The sequence below is a fragment of the Capra hircus genome, chromosome 9 (assembly GCF_001704415.2).
Source record: "Capra hircus breed San Clemente chromosome 9, ASM170441v1, whole genome shotgun sequence".
NCBI lineage: Eukaryota > Metazoa > Chordata > Mammalia > Artiodactyla > Bovidae > Capra > Capra hircus.
The window spans coordinates 27,309,818-27,333,068 of record NC_030816.1 but is presented as its reverse complement, the minus strand read 5'-3'; the positions used below and the strand labels follow the sequence as shown (position 1 = coordinate 27,333,068).

The window sequence follows — 23,251 nt, the reverse complement described above, 5'->3', positions numbered from 1 at the left end:
GCATTCTACTAGGCAGTAAGGATATAAAATATAAGTAAAAGTCATGTGCAACAAATAATATATTACAAGGTCTATTAGGAGTTACGAGCAACATCTCTTGAACTGTGGATGAAAAACATTTTTCCTGGGCCAAGAGGAGAGAAAGTATCAGGGAAAAGAAAATGACATAGTATCAGATAATGAAGGGAAATGCACAAGGACCAAAGTAACATTGCCAACAGCACAGAAAACATGAAAGTGCTTGGTATTTTAAAAAATCAGCAATTCGTCTAATAAGCCAAAAATGGGGCACATTAAAGCAGATAAGGATGTATTAGACCAGGCAAGATATGATGAAGTGTGCATTAAGAGGTAGAGAATGGAGATTGGGAATAGGGTTGCTGGAGAAATGTTTCAGGGGTAGAATCAGTAAGACTCAGTGCCTGCTTTGTTAGTGTGTGACAGCAGAGTTGAGGGAAGAGTATCTTCTGTTTTGGACACAGTGAAGTGTTTGATGCTGTGAAATATCCATATAATGAATTTCAATAGGCTGTTAAGTATGTGGATACAGAGGTCAGGTGTGGTCAAGACTGCAGATAAAAATTGGGGGTGGAGATTGAAGTCAAGAGAAAGGATAAGATAAAGATGTAGACGATTTTGAAACAGAGAGGAAGGATGTTTAAGGGAGTCGGACTGGACTGTATCTTTGTGAAGTCGAGGAACTAAGTTGCCTGCTTTGGTGAAGGGTGTTTTAATAGTGACAAAATTCTGGAACCATAACTGCCTATAGTATTATTTTCCCGTCAGGTTTCTACCTTTGGTCATTAACTGGTCTGGCCCTACCAGATCTTCATTTGTCTGTGACACTGCTTCTCCAGCATCACTGTCAACTTCATGATATCCTACCTGTCCTGCAAAATTTGCCATACTGTTTTGTATTATCTTTGCATTATGTTGACAGATGTATCCTACATCAGCAAGAGGCCAGCAGAATAAAGATGGTGGTATGTTAGGGATAGTTCTAGGGGCTAAGGGCACATTTGTGTATACAAAGTCCAACTTCTGTAGCTTATACTTTAATAGAGGGAAGTAGACAATAAATATGTCAGGTGGTGATAAATATAATGGAGAAAAATAAAGCAGGGTAAAGGGAAAATAGAAAAACCGTATGGAGACCTGAAAGGAGAGAGCACAGTTGTGTGGCTATCCAGAAAAAGAACATCGCAAGAAGAGGGAAGAGTTAGGTGCGGAGACCCTGAAACAGGATTGCCTTTTGGTGAATTCCAGGAATAACACATGAGCCAGCGAGTCTGGAGTAAAGTGAGCACATGCACAGAGCTAGGTGAAGACAGAGTTGGTAAGGAGAAAGGACAGATTATGGAGGGTAAATTCTCAACCACTTAGATTCAAACTTTTTCATTTTATGATGGCAATTTTGTAATTTCAGCTTTACTGAAATGTAAATCATATATGATATATAACATCCTTAAAAATTTCAAAATATAACTTGAATGCCCTAATTAAAGGAAATTTGTTTATAACATGTTTGATATGTAAATAAAACATGTAGCGATAGCACATTTTAATAGTAAATGCTTGAGACAGGACAATCGAGGAAGACAGCAGTGCCCTATAAAAAACTACCCTTGGGAGCCATACTTTCTGAGGACAACTTGGTAACGAGCCCTGCAGGCCTTCATTCAGCTCTTACCCTAAGCGGGGAAGCTACCAGAGGGTTTAAGAGTGAAAGAGTAACATAACCTGACTAATACTTTAAAAGACTCACACTGGCCTCTTTATGGAGTGAGGTGTGGGTGGACAAGGGCAGAAGCAGGGACTAGTTCAGAGGGTATTACAATAATCCAGGTGCAAGGAGATAAGTTGGACTGAGGTGATAGTGAAAGAGGACTTTGAAAAGTGGGTGAACTCTAGGTGTCCTGAGAAGATAGAGGGTTTGCTGATGGGTTGGATGTACAATGTGAAAGAAAGGAGTCGAGGATAACTCTGGCGATTTTCACCTGAACAGATGTAAGGGTAGAATTATGGTCCACTTAGAGAAGGCTAGAAGGAGTCACTGGAGAAGGAAATGGCAGCCCACTCCAGTATTCTTGCCTAGAGAATCCCATGGACAGAGGAGCCTGGTGGGCTACAGTCCATGGGTCACAAAGAGACGGACACGACTGAAGTAACAGCCACAGCAGCAGCAGCAGGAGTCTCTAAGGAAGGAGCAACCAGAGGTTCCCTTTTTGAATATATTAAGTTTGAAATATCTATTAGACATCCTGGGAGAAAAGACGTTGCGTTGAAGCTCATATATATAAATCCCTGGAGTTCAGGGAAGAGATCCAGGTTAGAAAATTGTAATTTATAATTGTTCATGTGGTGGGGTTACATAAGATAAACTACCAGTGATTCTCTGGTGGAGATGAGATTTTTATGTTCATTAAGTTGGAGGATGAATATAAGAGTTGACATAGATAATAACACATAGATTATTAGATTTAGAAGTTTTGGGCCCTGACACCTCCTTCTATTTCCTCTGCAGTCCCTAACCAAGTCCATCAAAGTACATACCTAATAAGGCGTGCTGAATAAAGAAGGTGTGCTTCTCTTGAATTTGGAACCAGAAGATCAGATGTTTTGAGTTAATAAAAAAGGACTCTCTTTTGGACTCTCTTACTTTAAAGCTTTGAGTGGCATTGACTTATTTAGAAATTTTAATTTGTTCAGATGAGATAGTGCTTTGGAAGGAAAAATGTTTTGTTATGCATTCTAACCCTTATAACTTTACATTATATACTTTTATTAGCCCTTGATTATTAGAATGATTAATCATAAAGTACTAGTGTAATCTTAAAATTTGTGTTAAGATGGCTAGTGTGACCTTAATGTAATTTCTAAAAATAGTAATTACTTGTCATATCTTTAATGTTCATTTGGTTTTCTTATAGGAAGATTTGGAGACTGGAGTTCACCTTGACCCTGCTGTCAAAGAGGTTCAGTATAATCCCACCTATGAGACCATGTTTGCTCCTGAGGTAAGAAAATGTATTAGATTAAGAGTGTGTTTTGCTGAAGTATTTAAATTGTTGTTGTTTTAGTGGCTAAGCCAGCTCTTTTGTGACCCCATGGACTGTAGCCCACTAGGCTCCTCTGTCCATTGGATTTCCCAGGCAATAATACTAGAGTGGGTTGCTGTTTCTTTATCTAGAGGATCCCTGACCTAGGGAACGAACCCACATCTCCTGCTTAGCAGGTGGATTCTTTACCACTGAGCCACCTGGGAAGCCCATACTTAGGTACATAAACAGTTGGTGAATTTTTCAGAGTTTTCTCATGAAAGTATACCATTTAAACTGTCTGAAAATATCTCCTGTTATATGTTACTTATATCTCAATTTTAAAAAGAAGGGAAAATACATCCTTCTATTCTCCAAAAGTTAAATAGTACACTTTTGTAAGGATATATCTAATTCTTAGATGCAGACTTGGTTAACATCTTCCTATCAGTGTTGATAAGGGAGTGTTACAAGTTAACCATGAGGGAAAAAATTTTGGTTGATTAGCATCATTAATGCATAGTATATTATGAAACATCTAGTGACAAATGCTGCTGTGTTAAACAGTAAAAAGAGATGCCATGCTGACGTGGTCATGGCTCAAAAATAGTCACACTGTTTATTGCTTGCTCTGAGTCAGACATCTTATGAATTCTTTTTCTTGATGATAAATGGTGATGGAAGCACTAAAAAAGCTGTAGAAAAAAAAAAAACAGAAATAGTGAAAATTGTCGGAAAGCCTTTGTAGAAAAGATTAGATTTCTAGATATTTAGCCTTTAAAAAGGAGAAGAGTGCTTAATTGATAAAATACAGATGTCAGAAAAAGATCATTATAAAAAGTAATAATAATACCAGTTCAGTAGCAGGATCTTTCAGAGCACTTTAAAGATAGAGATGAGGAGCTGTATCTTATTGATCCTGGTGGAGAAAAAAGTACTTTTTAATGTTTATTCATTTTTTGGCATATAGCCATTGCCCTTTTTTTTTTTTTTGATATTTCATTAATTTTTGCCTGCTTAGGTTTCTGTAGTCACTTGAAATTTGGCAGAGGCGCTGTATAGTGCAGCCCAGGATGTCAGTGCTAGTCTCTAGCTATTCTCTTAAGTGTGCAATAAGCAAAAATTTCATTCTCATGCTCTTGAGAGTGGTACAATTGTATTTTATTCCATTATTTCTTAAATCCTTATACCTGTTAAATTATAGGCTGTTTCCTAGCTCTTGGCACCATTTTAGCTGGTGCTTTAAAGAAAGGTAGTATATTATATATATGTTTTTATTTTATATATGTGTTTTTTTAAATGTAAAGTACTTCAGTTTAAGCCACTGAATTCAGAAAATGAGAAAATTTGAAAGTGACATGATGTGTGACATTCTTATGTTAGTGTATTTTCTATAAAGCCTGTTTTTCTTAAATTTTTAGATCCTGTACATAACTAACTATTGCTGTATGATTATTTTTCAAGAAAAATTCAAAAGGTCAAAAAATTGGGGATGCTATGAACAAGACAGTAGGTTTATCATTCTTGTTTTGGGGTTATCAGTCCTTTAATCTTTTGTTCTCCCCCCACCCTACCGTTAGGGAACCTATTAGATGTATCAACTGGTTTATGTTAGCGACATTTCAATGCTTATTGTCAATAATTTAAGAAAAGAGTGATGAGACTGAAAAGTGAAGAAAAATTACAGTTTTACAAAGAAATTGTCTGTGACATAAATTACTGACTTTGAACTTTTTGACTAGAATCTGAATAACTTGCCAAAGTCTGGAAAGTGTTACCAGAGCTTTCCTAGATGAAATTCAAGTTCTCATGATTTGAAAATCCATCATTAGAAACAAGATTTAATCCCTTTCCTCATGCTAGTGTTTACCAGAGAGGATATGCCACATGTTTTTTTGTTTTGTTTTGTCTTTAAGGAAAAAAAAAGAGAGAGAGAGAGAGAAACCAGACTATTTTCTATAGTGTGTGTTAACTAGCAATTTTTTTTTAATGACCAATGCAGTCCAGGTTAACAACATGAGATGTGGGGCTACACAGGCCATTTATTAGCTCTTTTGTGATCTCAAATTATCTTATTTTTTTCATAGGTAAAATGAAGATTATTTCTGTTTACTAAATTATAAAGATAAATGAGGTAATATATGTTGTGCTTAGGAGACTCTCTGGCACAGAATAATAAGCATTTAATAAATTATAGCCTTTATTATTGTTTATGTTAACATTATTGACATTTGGCTAGGGAGGGCTTTAGAGGTAAGGTTCTAGGCAGAAGGGAACAGCATGAGCCAAATCACAAAACAGAAAGAACAGTAGTGTTTTAGTCATTATTAGTAGGGGAGAACAGACTAAGACTAGAATAGCACTTTGTACAGAAGGTATTGCACAGGGTCTGGGGGCCAAGGTAGCGAGTTTGGTCTTGATTTAATAGATTAATTTTTAGGAAGATTTATTTTAAAGATTTGCATGATGGAAAAGAACAGGGATGGAGACTAATGAAATAAAACAACCACTTACTACTCTACGGCAGGTACCGCCCTGAAGGATTTGTATGCCTTTTCTCCTTTAGCCCTCTCTACAACCCTATGAAGTACTTGTATCCCTGTTTTAGAGTGAGGAATTTAACTGTGAGATTATACTGCCTGCAGGTGCCATATTTGGGGATTTGATCATTCTTAACAATCACTCCATAACTATGAGACCATTTAGAAGGCCACAGTGTAGTCTGCAGTTTTGACTATTATAAATCAACGAATTGCTATTTTATTTTGGATCCACTTAGAGAAAAGTATATTTGTTAGCTTCTCTAGATTTATATAAAGCCCATAAGCCTCAGAGAGAATTTCAGACTCCTTAAAATAACACTACTTTTAAGAATAGAAGAAATATAAAAGTTTAGAGGGGGGAAATGCCAGTTACTGTTTAAGATCTGACCAGAAGGGCTGCTATAAATATTAATGTTAGAATGGACTTCAGAAGTCAGATAGATGAGAACTTTCATTTTACAGATGAGGAAACTGAGGTTCAAGGTCATAGAACCAGTAATAAAATATGCTATTGTAATATTTAAACTGTGCTTATGTCTTACAAGATTGAGGTATTTTGCCAATAAAATTGAATTGCGGTGATCTTTTCCAAAATTGTAGAAAATAATAATATACTCTTCTCACCTTAAAATTGTTTATAAATGTTTTATACATTGATTACTGCAATAAATATTCATGAAAAACTTAGCAACAATCTAAGAATAATTACTTGTTCAATAATTTAGGGGTTTTTTCCCTATATGTGAACTTATGGTTTTATTTCATATAGTCAATTTTTACTTAATGAAATTTCTTAATTCCTGTGATGTTATGATATACTACTAAGGCATACATGCCAAGTCACTTCAGTCATGTCCAACTCTTTGTGACCGTGTAAGCCATAACCCTCCAGGCTCCTCTGTCCATGAGATTCTCCAGGCAAGAATACTGGAGTGGGTTGCCATGCCCTCCCCCAGGGCATCTTCCCGACCCAGGGATCAAATCCATGTCTCTTAGTCTCCTACATGGGTTCTTCACCTCTAGCACCACCTGGGAAGCCCCATACTACTCAGGCGTCAACCCTCAAGTACTCTGCCTGCTAAAAACGTGAGAACCACTGCCTTATAATACATGGTCTCTTAGATATATCAACTAATGCCTTAAATTAAAAATGCTTTTCTCCTAAGTTTATAAATAAAGCACTGCTTCACTCAAATGAAAGCTTGCTTACCTCAGAAACATTTTCTTTTTTGGTACAATGGCTAAATTAATACTTAAATATGTATATTTTATATGGGAGATTTACAATTGCAGTTGACTACAGTGTACTTCTGTACTGATGCTAGGAAAGATTGAGGCCAGGAGGAGAAGGGAGCAACAGAGGATGAGATGGTTGGATGGCATCACTGATTCAATGGACATGAGTTTGAGCAAACTCTGAGAGATAATGAAGGACCGGAAAGCCTGGTGTGCTATATAGTCCATGGGGTCGCAAAGAGGCGGACACAACTGAGCAACTGAACAATGTACTTCAGTATTATCTGAGCTGAAAACTATTGAATACTCATACCTAATTAACTTGAATATCTATTTTTAAAAATCATTTGAATGTATATTTACACTTAAACTTGGTTAACTACCAAAAATTGAAAAGAAGCATTTAGAAATCAATTTTGTATATTTTTAAATAGGCATTGTTTTATTTTTTAATGGCTAACCCAGAATTAAGAGTTGCATATTCACACAGAACAGGAACATCTGGGAGAATAATTGGTAAGAGCTGAGCCCTGCTGAATAACATTCTCTGCCTTCTTCTGTTGACATTTGATATCTTTGAGATCAGCTCTGATGGCTGCCAGTAACCAGAAAGTTAAGGAGAGCTAGAAGTTGATGAATCCTACCCCAGGCAGCTGCCTGTATCAGTGGAAGATTTTGTCACTGTTGTTGTCACAGCTTCAGTGCAGTTCAGTTCAGTCGCTCAGTCGTGTCCGACTCTTTGCAACCCCATGAATCGCAGCACGCCAGGCCTCCCTGTCCATCACCAACTCCCGGACTTTACCCAAACTCATGTCCATTGAGTCCATGATGCCATCTAACCATCTCATCCTCTGTCGTCCCCTTCTCCTCCTGCCCCCAATCCCTCCCAGCATCAGGGTCTTTTCCAATGAGTCAACTCTTTGCATGAGGTGGCCCAAGTATTGGAGTTTCAGCTTCAGCATCAGTCCTTCCAATGAACACCCAGGGCTAATCTCCTTTAGAATGGACTGGTTGGATCTCCTTGCAGTCCAAGGGACTCTCAAGAGTCTTCTCCAACACCACAGTTCAAAAGCATCAGTTCTTCGGCACTCAGCTTTCTTCACAGTCCAACTCGCATGTCCATACATGACTACTGGAAAAACCATAGCCTTGACTAGACGGACCTTTGTTGGCAAAATAATGTCTCTGCTTTTCAATGTGCTATCTAGGTTGGTTATAACTTTCCTTCCAAGGAGTAAGCATCTTTTAATTTCTTGGCTGCAGTCACCATCTGCAGTGATTTTGGAGCCCAAAAAAATAAATTCTGACACTGTTTCCACTGTCCCCATCTATTTCCCATGAAGTGATGGGACCAGATGCCATGATCTTCGTTTTCTGAATTGAGCTTTAAGCCAACTTTTTCACTCTCCTCTTTCACTTTCATCAAGAGGCTTTTTAGTTCCTCTTCACTTTCTTCCATAAGGGTGGTGTCATCTACATATCTGAAGTTATTGATATTTCTCCCGGCAATCTTGATTCCAGCTTGTGCTTCTTCCAGCCCAGCGTTTCTCATGATGTACTCTGCATATAAGTTAAGTCCAAGCATATTTAAATTTTCAGAGTGTGTTAAGAACAGCACCACAGCTTTCAGTGGCTATGAAGCTGGGCATATCCCAGCCAGGAGTAGGACTTCAGATCTAATTGTCCTTTCAGCCTTTCAACCCTTCCTTGAAGCCCCTCAATAAGATGGTTTGATTAAAAAAAAAAAAAGAATAGTAGCACAAGATATACTTTACTGGAATATATGGATCTATATTCTTATGGAAATCATAGTTCTTAAGACTGAGAATTTTTTTGTAAAAGATGGACAGTTTGACATGTATGACCTGTAGAAGAATTATTCTCTTTTTGTAAAATCTTAATAAAATTAGACTATGGAAATGTACTTTCCTTTTTCAAATCAGAAGTTACAAGCATAATGACTGGTAATTAATTATATGTGATAGGAGTAATGATATGGGCAATGGAGATTTTTATTGTTTTAGAATTTTTTTTATCTCCAGAAATATCACATGCTGCTTTGCAGATGTTACCTGGCTATAGCAATTAGATCATCTGGAAAACTTAAGTTGTTTCATTATTTTTAATTTTATGAATGTTCTTATTTTTATAATAAATTTAATAAATGAAGTTAACTGTAACTTCCAGCATTCCACAATCTTAATTTTTTTTTTTCCCGCTGCATTTCCACCTATCAGCATAGGAAGAAATAATATGGGCTGCGAAGTCTTGTCCTGTCCTACATTTTAATTTAGAATAAATAGTAATAAAATCTTTATCTATAAATTAGATATCTTAAGATTGAATCATTTTAAACCTAGAAATGGAAGCTGTCAATAGAAAGGAATATTATAGTAATTTATTTTCTTCTAAAGCATATAAAGTTATAAGGCAAATCTAACTTTTAAATTCAGACTTCTGTGCATAGTATAATGTTGATACATAGAGAACACAGCATTCTGGTTAAGAAAAGGTCAGTAGTTTATATTTATGGCTCTGGAAGTATATAATGGAAAAGGCGGTTTCTCATGATAGTGACCTAAGATGTTCTAACATCAGAATCTTTCTAACATCATGACAGTTCTAACATCATAACAGTTGACCTGTATAGTTCTGTGGTTTCCAAAGTGGGAAGTTCATTTTATACTTTATTTTAAAACTGAAAAGAACTGAATTTTCCTAATACCTTTATTAATAGCATTAAGCAAATTATTGACTCTGGGCAGGTAAGATATGTCATCTTGACTTTCTTTTTCATTTCTAACATGAAAAAGAGAATACCTCTCTAACTTTCCAGAATTTGTGTATACATCAAATTAAATAACATTTGGAAAGCCATTCTGGAACTCAAAACATTGTAAACAAATAGGTAATAATGGCACTATTTTGTGTAACTTTCATAGTGTGACTTTTCAGAATGGAGAAGTTGTGTTTACATTTGTAATGTCTTTTCCTAGGGACTTTTGCAAGCAGTTTACTTTTATTGTCTATTTCCTGTCTTCTTCCCCTCGTCAGGCTCTGATTAATCTTTCCTTCATTAGTGCTTTCTATATGCCAGACAGTATGGAAAGTATGAGGGTTCTAAGTCTGCACCTTTGAGAAACTCATAATCAAGTAGCAGAGAAACGTGTGTTTTTTTAATTATATCACCACTCCAAAAATCCCCAAATCATGGTTTAGACAAAACTATAATGAGTTTCAATTATCTGGAGCCATACTGTCAAATAGAACTTCCTGCAATGGTGAAAATGTAGTAATCAATAATTGTATGTGGCAGTCGGGCTCTTGAATATGGCTAGAATGACTGTAGAACTGAATATTTTAATTAATTTAAACTTAAATAGCTGCATATAGAGTGAGCTGATTGCTCTCCTGTGCTAGTGGCTGACAAACAGTGCTAACAAGCCACTGACTGGTTGTCCTGAATCATGTGAGGGAAGCAAGTCTGCAAATAGGTTAATCGGCCCCTGATAATTTAGAGTTGAAAACACACTGTGCAATAATTCTACTCATTCTATTGAGAATTTTTTCATTGTTTTTTTCCTCATAACATTGCAGTTTGGACCAGAAAATCCCTTCAGAACCCAGCAAATGGCTGCCCCTAGAAATATGCTTTCTGGATATGCTGAACCAGCTCATATCAATGATTTTATGTTTGAACAGCAAAGAAGAACTTTTGCCACTTATGGTAAGGTGATAAGAGAGTTCAAGTTAAACCTTATTAGAAATGATATGTGTGTGTGTGTGTGTGTAATAATCAATTTTATCTTCTGGCTTTTTAAATTTATTAATCTGGATGTCTTGAAAGGGTAATATGTTTTCTTACACATATCTGTAAATATACAGATGGGAAGGTGCACTAGTATTTTTAGCTGTCATTCTAAATCTGCTCTGATTTCTGAATACTAGAAATATTCTGAAGTCTTAAAAACAGAATGTTTTCTGTTCTACTTTTTGATAGCACTTCTTACTGAATGACTGTTATATGCAGATTGCTATTGAAATTGGTTAATAACAGGATAGACTGAAGAGTATTCTTGCCTGGAGAATCCCATGGACAGAGGAGCCTGGCAGGCTGCAGTCCATGGCGTCGCAAGAGTTGGACATGACTTAGTGACTAGAGAAAGAGAGTCTTAAGAGTTATATTTTTATTTTCTTATGTACTGGTTGACTTCACTCTCTTTCTCAAATCTTCTCTCTGAAAAGTTTTCTGTTGATTACTGAGGGATATCAAGAAATGGAATGGCTACAAGTTAATGTGTATACAAAGCTGGGAATCCCCTCTGAAAGAAGATGTAATAATGTCTTTGTTGTTGGTTCCACAGAACAGAAGTCTGGTCACTTATATCAGATTTGTTCATATTTGGTGGTGCATTTTCTTTCTCTTCCTGTAATCTACATCTGTAGGTTGAGAGATACATTGATCACCTTCTGCTTTGAAGAACTTTTTGGTAGAGTGGTTAAGCAAAGTAACTAAGAATGTTTTTATGCCCGTTGTAGTTGTAATCTTTTTCTGTCCTATCTGCCATTGACTTCCATTATTTTAAGGGAGGGCCCTGCAAAAGTTAAGAAAGCAGTATCATGTGAAATATTACGTATGTAGTGATGCTTTTTAATAATAGTTGTTTTTACTAAAAACTGACACAAATTTTAAACATTTAGGAAAGAGGGAAAAAAGGTTACCTATAACCCTGTTATACTAATATGCCTGCTTTTAGTGAAATTTATTCCTCCAAGTCTTTTTCATTATACTTATTTGTATTATAGAGTTATAATCCTTCTAAACTGAAAATTTTGCAGCTTGCTTTTTTTAAATCAATATTCTGTCATAAGCATTTTTCAGTGTTACTTTATAACCTCAAAGCTTATTATTTTTAAGAGTTATGTAATACCCACTGATTGGTTTTATCTCAATTTACGTAATTATTCTAATGTTGGAAAGGGTTTGTTTTTTTTTTCCTAGTTTTTAAAGAGTGATGTAAACTGATTCACTGAATTAGTTTAGAGGTTTAGTACAAATAGTCTTAGTTGTTTATCCACAATGTATTGGAAACTGGTTGTAAAAAAGATTGTCATATATTACATTATATTTCACCATGCCAGGGTTATAATGGACTTAACAGGTGACAAAATTCATAGCAAAAGACTCTATACCTCTAAAATCTCCAAAAAGAGTTCAATGACACTTCCAGTCCAACAAAATAAATGCATTGTACCCATTGCTTATATATAAGAGATTCCATGTAAACCTAAAATATATGTGCAGTACATAAAGATCAACCCTATTGCATCATGAATTTATTATATCCTAGCCTACAATAAAACAAACATAAAGATTTTGCATATTTTTTTAGACTTTAGAAAGAAGGGCCTTAAACAATAGCTTAGATAGTTTAAATCTTTAAACAAGTAAAAAGTCAGTGCAGAGACCTACAAAGTTCATATAGATACCTACTTTTCTTAAGCTATCTTATAGCAAGAGTAAGCATTTAGAACTATTCTGTTTGCTTTAGACCTAGATTCAGAAATAGCTTATTTGGTGGGGCGGGGCGGGGGGGCGGATAGCTGGTTTTGGGGTTTTTGTTTTTTTTTTTGCCTCTTCCATCAAGAGAGAGTGGGCTAGGACACAGAATGAACTATTTTGTGAGTTAAAGACATAAAAAGTGAATGTGGGATATACTATGTTAGGCAGCCTGGAATAAAAGGAGTAGCCCCTTGCAAACTAAGAAATGTATGGTCTTATGAAAATCTTAGAACTGAGAACCATTTATTTGAACTGAAATTAGTAAACAAGCTAACCAACCTCAGGTTTAGCAGTCTAATAAGCAAGTATAACTTTGTGTTAATTTGATGAGATGGGTGAAACTGGAGCCAATTATACAGAGTGAAGTAAGCCAGAAAGAAAAACACCAATACAGTATACTAACACATATATATGGAATTTAGGAAGATGGCAATGACGACCCTGTATGCAAGACAGGAAAAAAGACACAGATGTGTATACCGGACTTTTGGACTCAGAGGGAGAGGGAGAGGGTGGGATGATTAGGGAGAATGGGAATTATAACATGTATACTGTCATGTAAGAATTGAATCGCCAGTCCATGTCTGACGTAGGGTGCAGCTTGCTTGGGGCTGGTGCATGGGGATGACCCAGAGAGATGTTGTGGGGAGGGAGGTGGAAGGGGGGTTCATGTTTGGGAACGCATGTAAGAATCAAAGATTTTTAAATTTAAGAAAAAAAAAAATTAAAAAAAAAAATAATAAAATAAAAGTTTTATCATTTTTTCATGAAAAATTCTTGTCTAACTCCAGATAGTAATTCCTATCTACTTGTTTCCTCTCACTCATATATGGAATGTAAGACATTCCATATATGTACAGACATTTCTGTTACCTCCTCCGATTTGCTTAGTACCAGGGAGCAAACCTTCCTGATACCTTGTACTAGTGTTACCTATGAGACATGAAGGAGATGGCACAGGAATTCAGCATTACCTAAGTCTCATACTTATTACTCTGTAGCTCTGCTGTGATAGAGAACAAACATTAATCCTATTTTTCTTCCCGTTTTTAAATGGTTGTAGCAGTGTTATAATCTAAGTGTATTATTTTATCTAGTTTATCACAGCCGCCTTTGTTCCTTATCTGGGAAGGTAGTCTCATTTATTGTATCATCCCACTCACTTATGCTACTGTTTTGTTTTTAGCTCCTGTTTTTGGTGTTTCTCTGAGTTCTTAGTCTCTCAGTGGTTTGTGTGAATTCTTTTGTCCTATTCTTCCTTTTCCTCTTGGCTTCCTAGCCTGTTCCTTTGGGTTAATGATTCTGAATAGAAACATGCCCCACGAAGAATAATTGGTCCTCAGAGTATGAGTGGACAGTTGAATGTGATAAAGTGATAACTCTTGGAGATAAGCTCAGAGAGATCCAACACAATGAAGGCCTTTAAAATTATCTTGAGCAGCTTTGCCTCTCATAGGCAGCTTTACAACTGAAAATTTGGTTTGCTTTTGATAGAATTATTGTTATGTACATCTTGATGATAAAAGAAGCTGTGACACTTTCAGAAAATAAGGAAGAAATAAAGTCACAAGAAGACAAACAAAAGAAGCTGTTTTCAACATCTTGGGAAGGAAAATGTAAAATGAGTAAATGTGCACAGAATTAAAATGAATTGTAAATGGAAAAAAATGGAATCAGGAATTTGTACTTTTTTCTTTTCAGGTTATGCATTGGACCCTTCATTAGATAATCATCAAGTGTCTACTAAGTATATTGGTTCTGTAGAAGAAGCTGAAAAAAACCAAGGTAACTTATTTGAAATATTTAATATCAAATATACATAACTATACTTATTGTTTATAAGTTGACTTTGGAAAGTAGGAGAAAAAGTAGTATTTAATTTAACTCCTGATTTTTTTAAACTTGAGACAGTAGAGTGAAATAGTTTAGAGCAATGTATTTATATACATTTAGAGCTTGCTTTTGCTCCTTACTAGGTGTGTGGCCTTGTAGGGAAGATAGTCATACCTGTGACAGGGAGGGTGAGTTCTTGGCACAGTGCCAACATTGTAGAAATCATTTAAGAAACGAAAATGAATGTATAACTAACTAATTTTAGCAATTTATTTCTCAACACAAATGTAAAGCTCCATTTTAACAGAGCAGAAAAAATATCATTGTGCATATCTGGAAATTGCCTTTAAGGGTTGCTTTGAAGCTGAGTTTGAATATGTGTTTTAAAACACATGTTTGTGCCTGTGTTCATTTTGTACTTACTATAAGACAAAGCATCATACTCTAAGTGTTAACTTGCCACAAAGCTCATCAGCCCCTTGGAATCTTATACATAAAATGTTGGCTAGAAAAAGAATATGCTATTTGTATGAGGGAGCTTAGTAACTATAGCCTATATGATCAAGCTGCCTTTGGTTTATGAGCTACATTGTTGTAAAAATAGGATTTTAACAACCTTTTGTTATAATACAGCCTAAAGGAAACTGATTTGAATTAACATAGGTAAGTTTTTCTCTTTGTTAGACCTCTACAAGTTACATCTTTATGTAGCTAAATTCTCAGTTAGCAGTGAAATTTTGACTATGGCTCTAGTAAACCTTTCTTTTTCCAATTTAATGACTACACACAGCATGCCACTTTCTACTGATCAAATGAGAATCTCAACTAGAAACATCGTCTTTTCTTCCTGTTAAGATTTATGATGTCAGAGGTCCAGTTTAGATTGAGTTCACTTAGAAGAAATACAGATTCTTGTGAAACCTTCTTTATATTGTTGCATTATAATATAGCGAAGCAAGTGAAGCAAGGAACAGTTATTAATGAAATTTTATCTAATTCGGCTTTAAATGAGAAATTTGTTTATTCTTGCTTTCAGAGGTAAATTTTTCGTTAATTAACATTATCAAATTGCTGTTTCTTTCAGAAAGTGGTAAAATCTACTGATAAAGGTCTGTGATTAATTAAAAAGATTGTGTACCATGGCATGATTACATAGCTGAGTCTTTTTTTCACGTATATTAGAATTTGTAAAATACTGCAGTTGCAGCAGTAGAAAGCTGCTTTGCCTAGAAGATTGAGTCTCTCTCTATATAGCATGAGTCCATATGTCTGGATTTATATAGGTTTTATTTTGTGTCTTAAATAAATCTATGAAAATGTGTGTGTGTGTGTATCTACCCATATTTGTGATTTTTTTTTAAAATGTAGGTTTAACTGTGTTTGAAACTGGTCAGAAGAAAATAGAAAAGAGGAAAAAATTTAAAGAAAATGATGCATCTAATATTGATGGTTTCTTGGGACCATGGGCAAAATATGTGGATGAAAAAGACGTAGCCAAACCTTCAGAAGTAAGCGTTGATGTTTTTCACTGCTGGTTCAACAGTATGCTATGTCTCAATGAAGGATATCTATGTTAATAAATGAGGTTTCCTTAGAGAACTAAATGACTCATCAGAATTTCTCTGCCTTAGTTAACTAAGAAAATACTATAAGATTTTAAAAACAAGATTCCTTTGTTTTTCTTTGGAATAATTTTTGTTTATATTTTTCTGATGTATTTTCTTCCATAATTTTTAGCTAAAATACAGTATTGAACAATTGGTAATAAAAATCACCTTGATAATACTATTAAGGTGCCATGGAGGTTGCTTTTCTGATACCAATGTTCAGCTAGTAATTACAAAATGAGCCTTTCTATGATTTTAGAATTGATGATGGGTTTATTTTTTTTTAATTTTAACAAAGTAGTATATCCATATATATGTTTTTCATAATATTATGAAATTTATAAAGTAAAACTATAAAACCCTGCCTTGCCCTCTCCACCTCCTAATCCTACTGTCTCTATGAGCCAGTCCCTATTCTAGGTCTTAGGGATATAGCAATGAGCAAGATTAAGAGAAAATCCTGTCCTCAGGATGCTTACTTTCTAGCTCTATCTCATATCCAATTATCTCAGTAATACACATATGCTGCTCTTTATTTATTTGACTTCTTAGTTACTATAAGGATTTATTACTACCCTATCTTCCTTTTGGATCTTCCCTGGTGGCTCAGACGGTAAAGTGTCTGCCTACAATTCAGGAGACCTGGGTTCAGTCCCTGGGTTGTGAAGATCTCCTGGAGAAGGAAATGGCAACCCACTCCAGTATTCTTACCTGGAAAATCCCATGGATGGAGGAACCTGGTTAGGCTACAGTCCATGAGGTCGCAAAGAGTCGGACATAACTGAGAGACTTAACTCACTTTATCTTCCTTTTGGGTTTCCCTCATGGCAGAGTCTGGTAAAAAAATATATATATATCTGCCTGCAATGCAAGAGACCCAGGTTTGATCCCTGGGTCGGAGAGATCCCCTAGAGAAGGAAATAGCAACCCACTCCAGTATTCTTACCTGGGAAACCCCATGGACAGAGGAGCCTGGTGGGCTACAGTTCATGGGATCACAAGAGTTGGACAAGACTTAGCGACTATCCACCACCACCCACTTCCTTTTACTGCTCTTCCTGTAAAAGTTGTGTCACAAGTCTATAGGCATTGCTTATATCCTTATGACTATTAAAAGCTGTTTATGAAGAACATTGTTTACTCAAATTCACTATATTTCTGGTATGTACTAGATTTTCTAACTACTTCATTTTTTTCACTTACATAATTCCATAATACATTAAATTACTCCTAGCTATTCCAGAAGGAGAGGTTTTGTATTAAATGAGTTTAAAAGTTCAAAAACACTGTGTGTTTAATGCCATTTTGTAATCTGCCAAAGAGTTGAGATTGTTATCCTGGGAGACATACTTGGAGCTATTGCTTCACCAAAAAAGTGCACCTCCTTGTAAAGAGTTTATGATCAGCAGTGGCCAGGATGGGGTTCTGGAACATCCATTTTTAAAATTCACTCCTTAATTTCCTTAGGAAGAACAAAAAGAATTGGATGAAATTACAGCAAAGAGGCAGAAGAAAGGCAAACAGGAAGAAGAGAAACCTGGAGAGGAAAAGACAATCTTACATGGTAATATATTTTTTATGCCTCTTCTTTTTTATGATAACCTTTCAGATATTTATTCTGTTCTCTGTTCATATATTAATTGGCTTTACTAATCAGCTGCTGGGAATCATTATATTAAGAATTATATTGGACAATTTGCATCCCAAAGAAATTATAGCAAACTCTTCTGTGTTATAATTAGAGATAGCCACAGATTATTTTTTTGAAGTACTAATGAATTTTTTTTTAAGATAGATAAAGGAGATTATGGTTCACAATTTGTTCTTCCCTAAGGTAAAGTTGACTCTTTTTGGCATATAATTAGTACCCCAGTCATTTTAACCTTTTCTTTTTAACCCAAGCCAAATTTTCTCCAGGTATGATCACAGTTCATAACTGTTACTAATTATACTTATAAAGAATAAACTTTGTTTTTCAGGTACGTAGATTAGAGATTTACATGCTCATACTTATTTTGATTTGCAGAAAGAAATGCATATTCACCAAACTAAATTATAAATATTCTAGACTACCTGGTTATATTGGGGAAATTATGTAGTGGTTACCAGACTATAAAGAATAATCCAGTTCAGATAGTATTGATTACTCTAATGTTATACCACGTATCAAATATATATTTCATGAGGTCATATTTAGTTTTAGTTTCTCAAGCTGTTGTTTTATCTCTAAGGAGTCTGTTTAGTACTGTGTGCTTATAGTCATAATAACAATAACAGCCAACATTTACTGAGTACTTACTCTGTGCAGCATGCTACTAAATGCTTTGATACATATTATACTATGTCATTTAATTCTCAGATGTGACTTCATTGTAAATCTAGTTTAAAGTAGCAAAGAGATTGGAAAAGGAACCTGGAATGGCATAAAAGAGGAAAACAGGGAAAAGGATAGTTGATATACTTTTGTTTTGTTTTAACGTCCTTTTAATCCTGTTTTGCTTCTGATTCTTTGCCAGTGACTCATAAGGCCCAAGTGTTATCTTTTCTTCTCTCAATAATTATACTGCAGTGGAGTCTTTTGTACATGCTACTAAAATTGGATAAAGGAAGTAAGAGCTTATTTAAAGGTCTGATATTCTCTGGAAATTTAGGGATTCCAAAATACTACCTCTGATTAAAATAATAGCAGTGATTTCAGGCAGTTAAATTTTAGCTGTCTCTTGGTCTTAACATCATCAAAATAGTATTACCTAAATTTTAATATGCAATGATATCCTTGTGAATAAAGTGTTTGTTATTTTAAGAATATAGATTTCATAACTACAGCTTTTATTTGTTCACTGCTTTCTTTGGCCTTCCTGTTTCAGTTAAAGAAATGTATGACTATCAAGGCAGGTCCTATCTTCACATACCTCAGGATGTTGGTGTTAATCTGCGGTCAACTGTGCCACCTGAGAAATGTTATCTTCCCAAAAAACAAATTCATGTGTGGTCTGGACACACAAAGGTAAACGAATTGGTTGTCTTTATTTGTTGTAATGCATTAGTATAACAGTGAACACAACATAAATTTTCAGCTGTTAATGTGGGACATTCAGTATTTCTAGTGAAGATGTAGAGAAGGGAGATAGAGCAGGGAAGTCATTAAAGATAAACTGGAGTCACTTTGGAGGTTCCAGCACATGTGAGTCACAAGTGAGTCCTCAGTCTTCAGGGTCATCTGATTGGGTCATGACATAAGCATTCATGATTTGGTGTCTTACCTCCTTATGGTAGCCCAGGCCTTTGCTTCCAAGTTCCTGCCATTATCTGCTTCCTCTTGGGCACCAACTCAGTGAGACCAGAGTCTCAGTAATTTTGCCTTAGCTCTTAGGGTTATCACACTTCAGAGATTAGCTGCTCCCTGGTTTATACACTATGATAATAAAAACTAATGCAGAGACAAGGCACTTGAAAACTTTGATGTTACTATTCTTTGTCATATTCACTATTCCAACTGATAATTTCCAGCTCTTAGCAAAGAAGAAAGGAACTAAGTAAAAGAAGGAAGAGGAGCGAGGGCATGAGCCACATGATTGACTCAGAATTCCCCTGGGTTGAGGAAGCCACTGATGAAGGTTCAGAAAGGCTTGCAAAGCTTTGTGTCAATAAGGGCTGCTCTTAGAATATTTCTGAAGGTTATTCTAGGGTATGAATTTTAAAATGAAAAAAAAAAAAGTAAATTACGTGGTTTACAAATACACTGTCTTTCCCTTTTGTTTAATTTTAGCTGAGCTTTTGAGTGCTTCTGATTGATAATCGTAATACCTTTTATACAGGGCGTCAGTGCAGTCAGATTGTTTCCACTCTCTGGCCATTTGTTGCTGTCTTGTTCCATGGACTGTAAAATTAAGGTGAGTTTTCAGTAATAGAGTAGAAGTGCTACAAGCTAGTGCTTTGGTTAAATCTATTTGGTTAATTATAAATAGATCTGAGTTTGTTAGGCAATTAGAGGCTAATTATTTTCTCTTAAGCCCTGTGAATGCAGCAGTTTATGCAGCATGTTTATGAAACATGTTGATTCAGATATGGCTTTGTAGTTCAATTGGCTAGGCTCTTTGTAAGCTTAGATAGCTGATTAGACATAATCATTCACTTTAGCTTTACGCACATGAATATTTAATCACCAATAATGCATTTTTATAGAGGTGTTGGGATATGTAACGGAGTTCGTTTATTCCTCAGTACCTTAGAGGTAGAGAGGATATGTGATAGAAATCCCATTTTTAGAGAGCAAATAATATGATCCACTCTTTTTTTCTTCCAAACGCTAGTAGCAGAATTACTCTCAAGCCTCTTCTCCCCCTTTATATAGTCTTGGGAAGGTCTGTCTTAGTTGATGTTCAGCAGTAGTGTGAGGTAGAAAAAAAACTTAGTTGCCAATACATGTCAACTTGATATGGGAAAAGCCTTTTAAAAACTTTGTCGAATGGTTTTTATCTTTTGTATGTCTTCTGTGTCCAGATCATTATCAGTTCAGTTCAGTCGCCCAGTCATATCCGACTCTTTGTGACCCCATGAATTGCAGCATGCCAAGCCTCCCTGTCCATCACCAACTCCTGGAATTTACTCAGACTCACATCCATCGAGTCAGTAATGCCATCCGGCCATCTCATCCTCTGTCGTCCCCTTCTCCTCCTGCCCCCAATCCCTCCCAGCATCAGAGTCTTTTCCAGTGAGTCAGCTCTTCACATGAGGTGGCCAGAGTACTGGAGTTTCAGCTTTAGCATCATTCCTTCCAAAGAAATACCAGGGCTGATCTCCTTCAGAATGGACTGGTTGGATCTCCTTGCAGTCCAAGGGACTCTCAAGAGTCTTCTCCAACACCACAGTTCAAAAGCATCAGTTCTTCGGCGTTCAGCCTTCTTCACAGTCCAGCTCTCACATCCATACATGACCACAGGAAAAACCATAGCCTTGACTAGACGGACCTTTGTTGGCAAAATAATGTCTCTGCTTTTCAGTGTGCTATCTAGGTTGGTCATAACTTTCCTTCCAAGGAGTAACCATCTTTTAATTTCATGGCTGCAGTCACCATCTGCAGTGATTTTTGGAGCCCCCAAAAATAAAGTCTGACACTGTTTCCACTGTTTCCCCACCTATTTCCCTTGAAGTGATGGGACCAGATGCCATGATTTTTGTTTTCTGAATGTTGAGCTTTAAGCCAACCTTTTCACTCTCCTCTTTCACTTTCATCAAGAGGCTTTTTAGTTCCTCTTCACTTTCTGCCATAAGGGTGGTGTCATCTGCATATCTGAGGTTATTGATATTTCTCCCAGCAATCTTGATTCCAGCTTGTGATTCTTCCAGCCCAGCATTTCTCATGATGTACTCTGCATATAAGTTAAATAAGCAGGGTGACAATATACAGCCTTGACGTATTCCTTTTCCTGTTTGGAACCAGTCTGTTGTTCCATGTCCAGTTCTAACTGTTGCTTCCTGACCTGCATATAGGTTTCTCACGAGGCAGGTCAGGTGGTCTGGTATTCCCATCTCTTTCGGAATTTTCCAGTTTATTGTGATCCACATAGTCAAAGGCTTTGGCATAGTCAATAAAGCAGAAATAGATGTTTTTCTGGAACTCTTTTGCTTTTTCCATGATCCAGCGGGTGTTGGCAATTTGATCTCTGGTTCTTCTGCCTTTTCTAAAACCAGCTTGAACATCTGGAAGTTCACGGTTCACATATTGCTAAAGCCTGGCTTGGAGCATTTTGAGCATTACTTTACTAGCAAGTGAGATGAGTACAATTGTGTGGTAGTTTGAGCATTCTTTAGCATTGCCTTTCTTTGGGATTGGAATGAAAACTGACCTTTTCCAGTCCTGTGGCCACTGCTGAGTTTTCCAAATTTGCTGGCATATTGAGTGCAGCACTTTTACAGCATCATCTTTCAGGATTTGAAATAACTCAACTGGAATTTCATCACCTCCACTAGCTTTGTTCATTATTTCAGATCATTATACTGGTCAATAAATATCAACCCTATAGTGGTCTTGGAAAGTTGATTCATGAAAATTTTATCCTTTGTAAATAATTCATGGGTAGTAACAATATATTAATATAAAGGTAGCATTTTTGATGAGAGCAACAGTTTAGGCATTTGTCTTGACGTAGTGGTTTGAAATGACAGGCCAGCAGCTTGGAGTAGCAAGACTCATTTCCTTTAACTTTGAATTTATACAGACTATGTTAATTGAGATTAAAGCCTTCTATTTGCCTAGTTAGACCAGCGTAGAATTCAATTGAGTTCATGTCTAGGTATACTTTATGTACATTTATAGGTACCTATTATTTACAAGGGACTGAGGATAAAAAATTACTTTGGCACTGTCCCTGAAATGGTGATCATTTCATTATGTTGTAAATGATCCTTGTAGAGGAGGTGTTCTGATTTCAGAGAGCAAGCATACTCCAATAGGAAGTGTAAGTAAGGGGTGGGTTGTGGGGGTGGACACAGGGAGTAGAGGATGTCTGAGAGGAGTAAATAGAATGCATTGGCATTGTGTGTGCTGAAAACTGCAGGTTCTGTGACTGCTAGAGTCTAAATCTGAGAGGCATAGAGTGACTACTGTCATAACAGGGGAATAGGTCCAGGCGTGTTTTCCTGGTGTGCTGCGGGAACCGAGGCTTTACCCTGCAGGCACTGGGTGGCCAGGAAGTGCTTTCTGTTTCAAATCACTAGCAACACTGTCCAGGACTGGATTTGAGGCAGGCAAGAATAAAGGTAGTTTCAAAACTGTTGTATTAATTCACTGTAGATGCAATGAGATCTATGAGCTTGTTACATTTTAGTCTAGATCTTCATTTTCATAACAGCTTTTAGTATATGTGCTTGCTTTGGCAGCTTTTATAATAGTTAATACTTCAGAAGAGTTAAAAAAAATTTTTTTAGTACCAAAATGTTATAACATGGCAGTTTTAATAACATTTAATTCTTTTAAAGCTAGTTTATAATATTACATAAGTAGAAACTTTTCATCACAGAAAATGTCAAATACAGAAAAGAAGAAGAAAATGAAAAGCACCTGTGTAAGTTCCATCTAAGTTAAGTTGTCTTAATTTCAGAGTTTAAAGTGTTTATACGTACATGTACATGAGTATGTGGATAGTCCAGATAGTGTAACACAGACCAATAGCACCAAAAGTGAAAAAAAAAAAGTGACAGTGTTAGTCAGTCAGTCGTGTTCGACTCTGTGGCCCCCATGGACTATAACCTGCCAGGCTCCTCTGTCCATGGAATTCTCCAGGCAAGACTATTGGGAAGATTCAGGGGATCTTCCCAACCCAGGGATCGAATCCAGGTCTCCTGCAATGCAGGCTGATTCTTTACCATCTCAGGCAGTAGCACCAATGTGTTTAATGATATGTAATGCCTTGGTTAAGTTCCCTGTAC

At 36.1% G+C, this 23,251-nt stretch overlaps 1 protein-coding gene across 1 annotated transcript in view; it reads left to right on the top strand.

Moving 5' to 3' along the window:
• Positions 1-23,251, top strand: part of CDC40 (cell division cycle 40) — a 46,845-nt gene that overhangs the window by 9,070 nt on the left and 14,524 nt on the right. Inside the window, exons 2-8 of the mRNA XM_005684575.3 lie at positions 2,931-3,017; positions 10,415-10,544; positions 14,082-14,165; positions 15,582-15,721; positions 17,288-17,384; positions 18,688-18,827; positions 19,639-19,713. Coding sequence (XP_005684632.1) covers positions 2,931-3,017; positions 10,415-10,544; positions 14,082-14,165; positions 15,582-15,721; positions 17,288-17,384; positions 18,688-18,827; positions 19,639-19,713 — 753 coding nt within the window. The remainder of the gene's footprint in view (positions 1-2,930; positions 3,018-10,414; positions 10,545-14,081; positions 14,166-15,581; positions 15,722-17,287; positions 17,385-18,687; positions 18,828-19,638; positions 19,714-23,251) is intronic.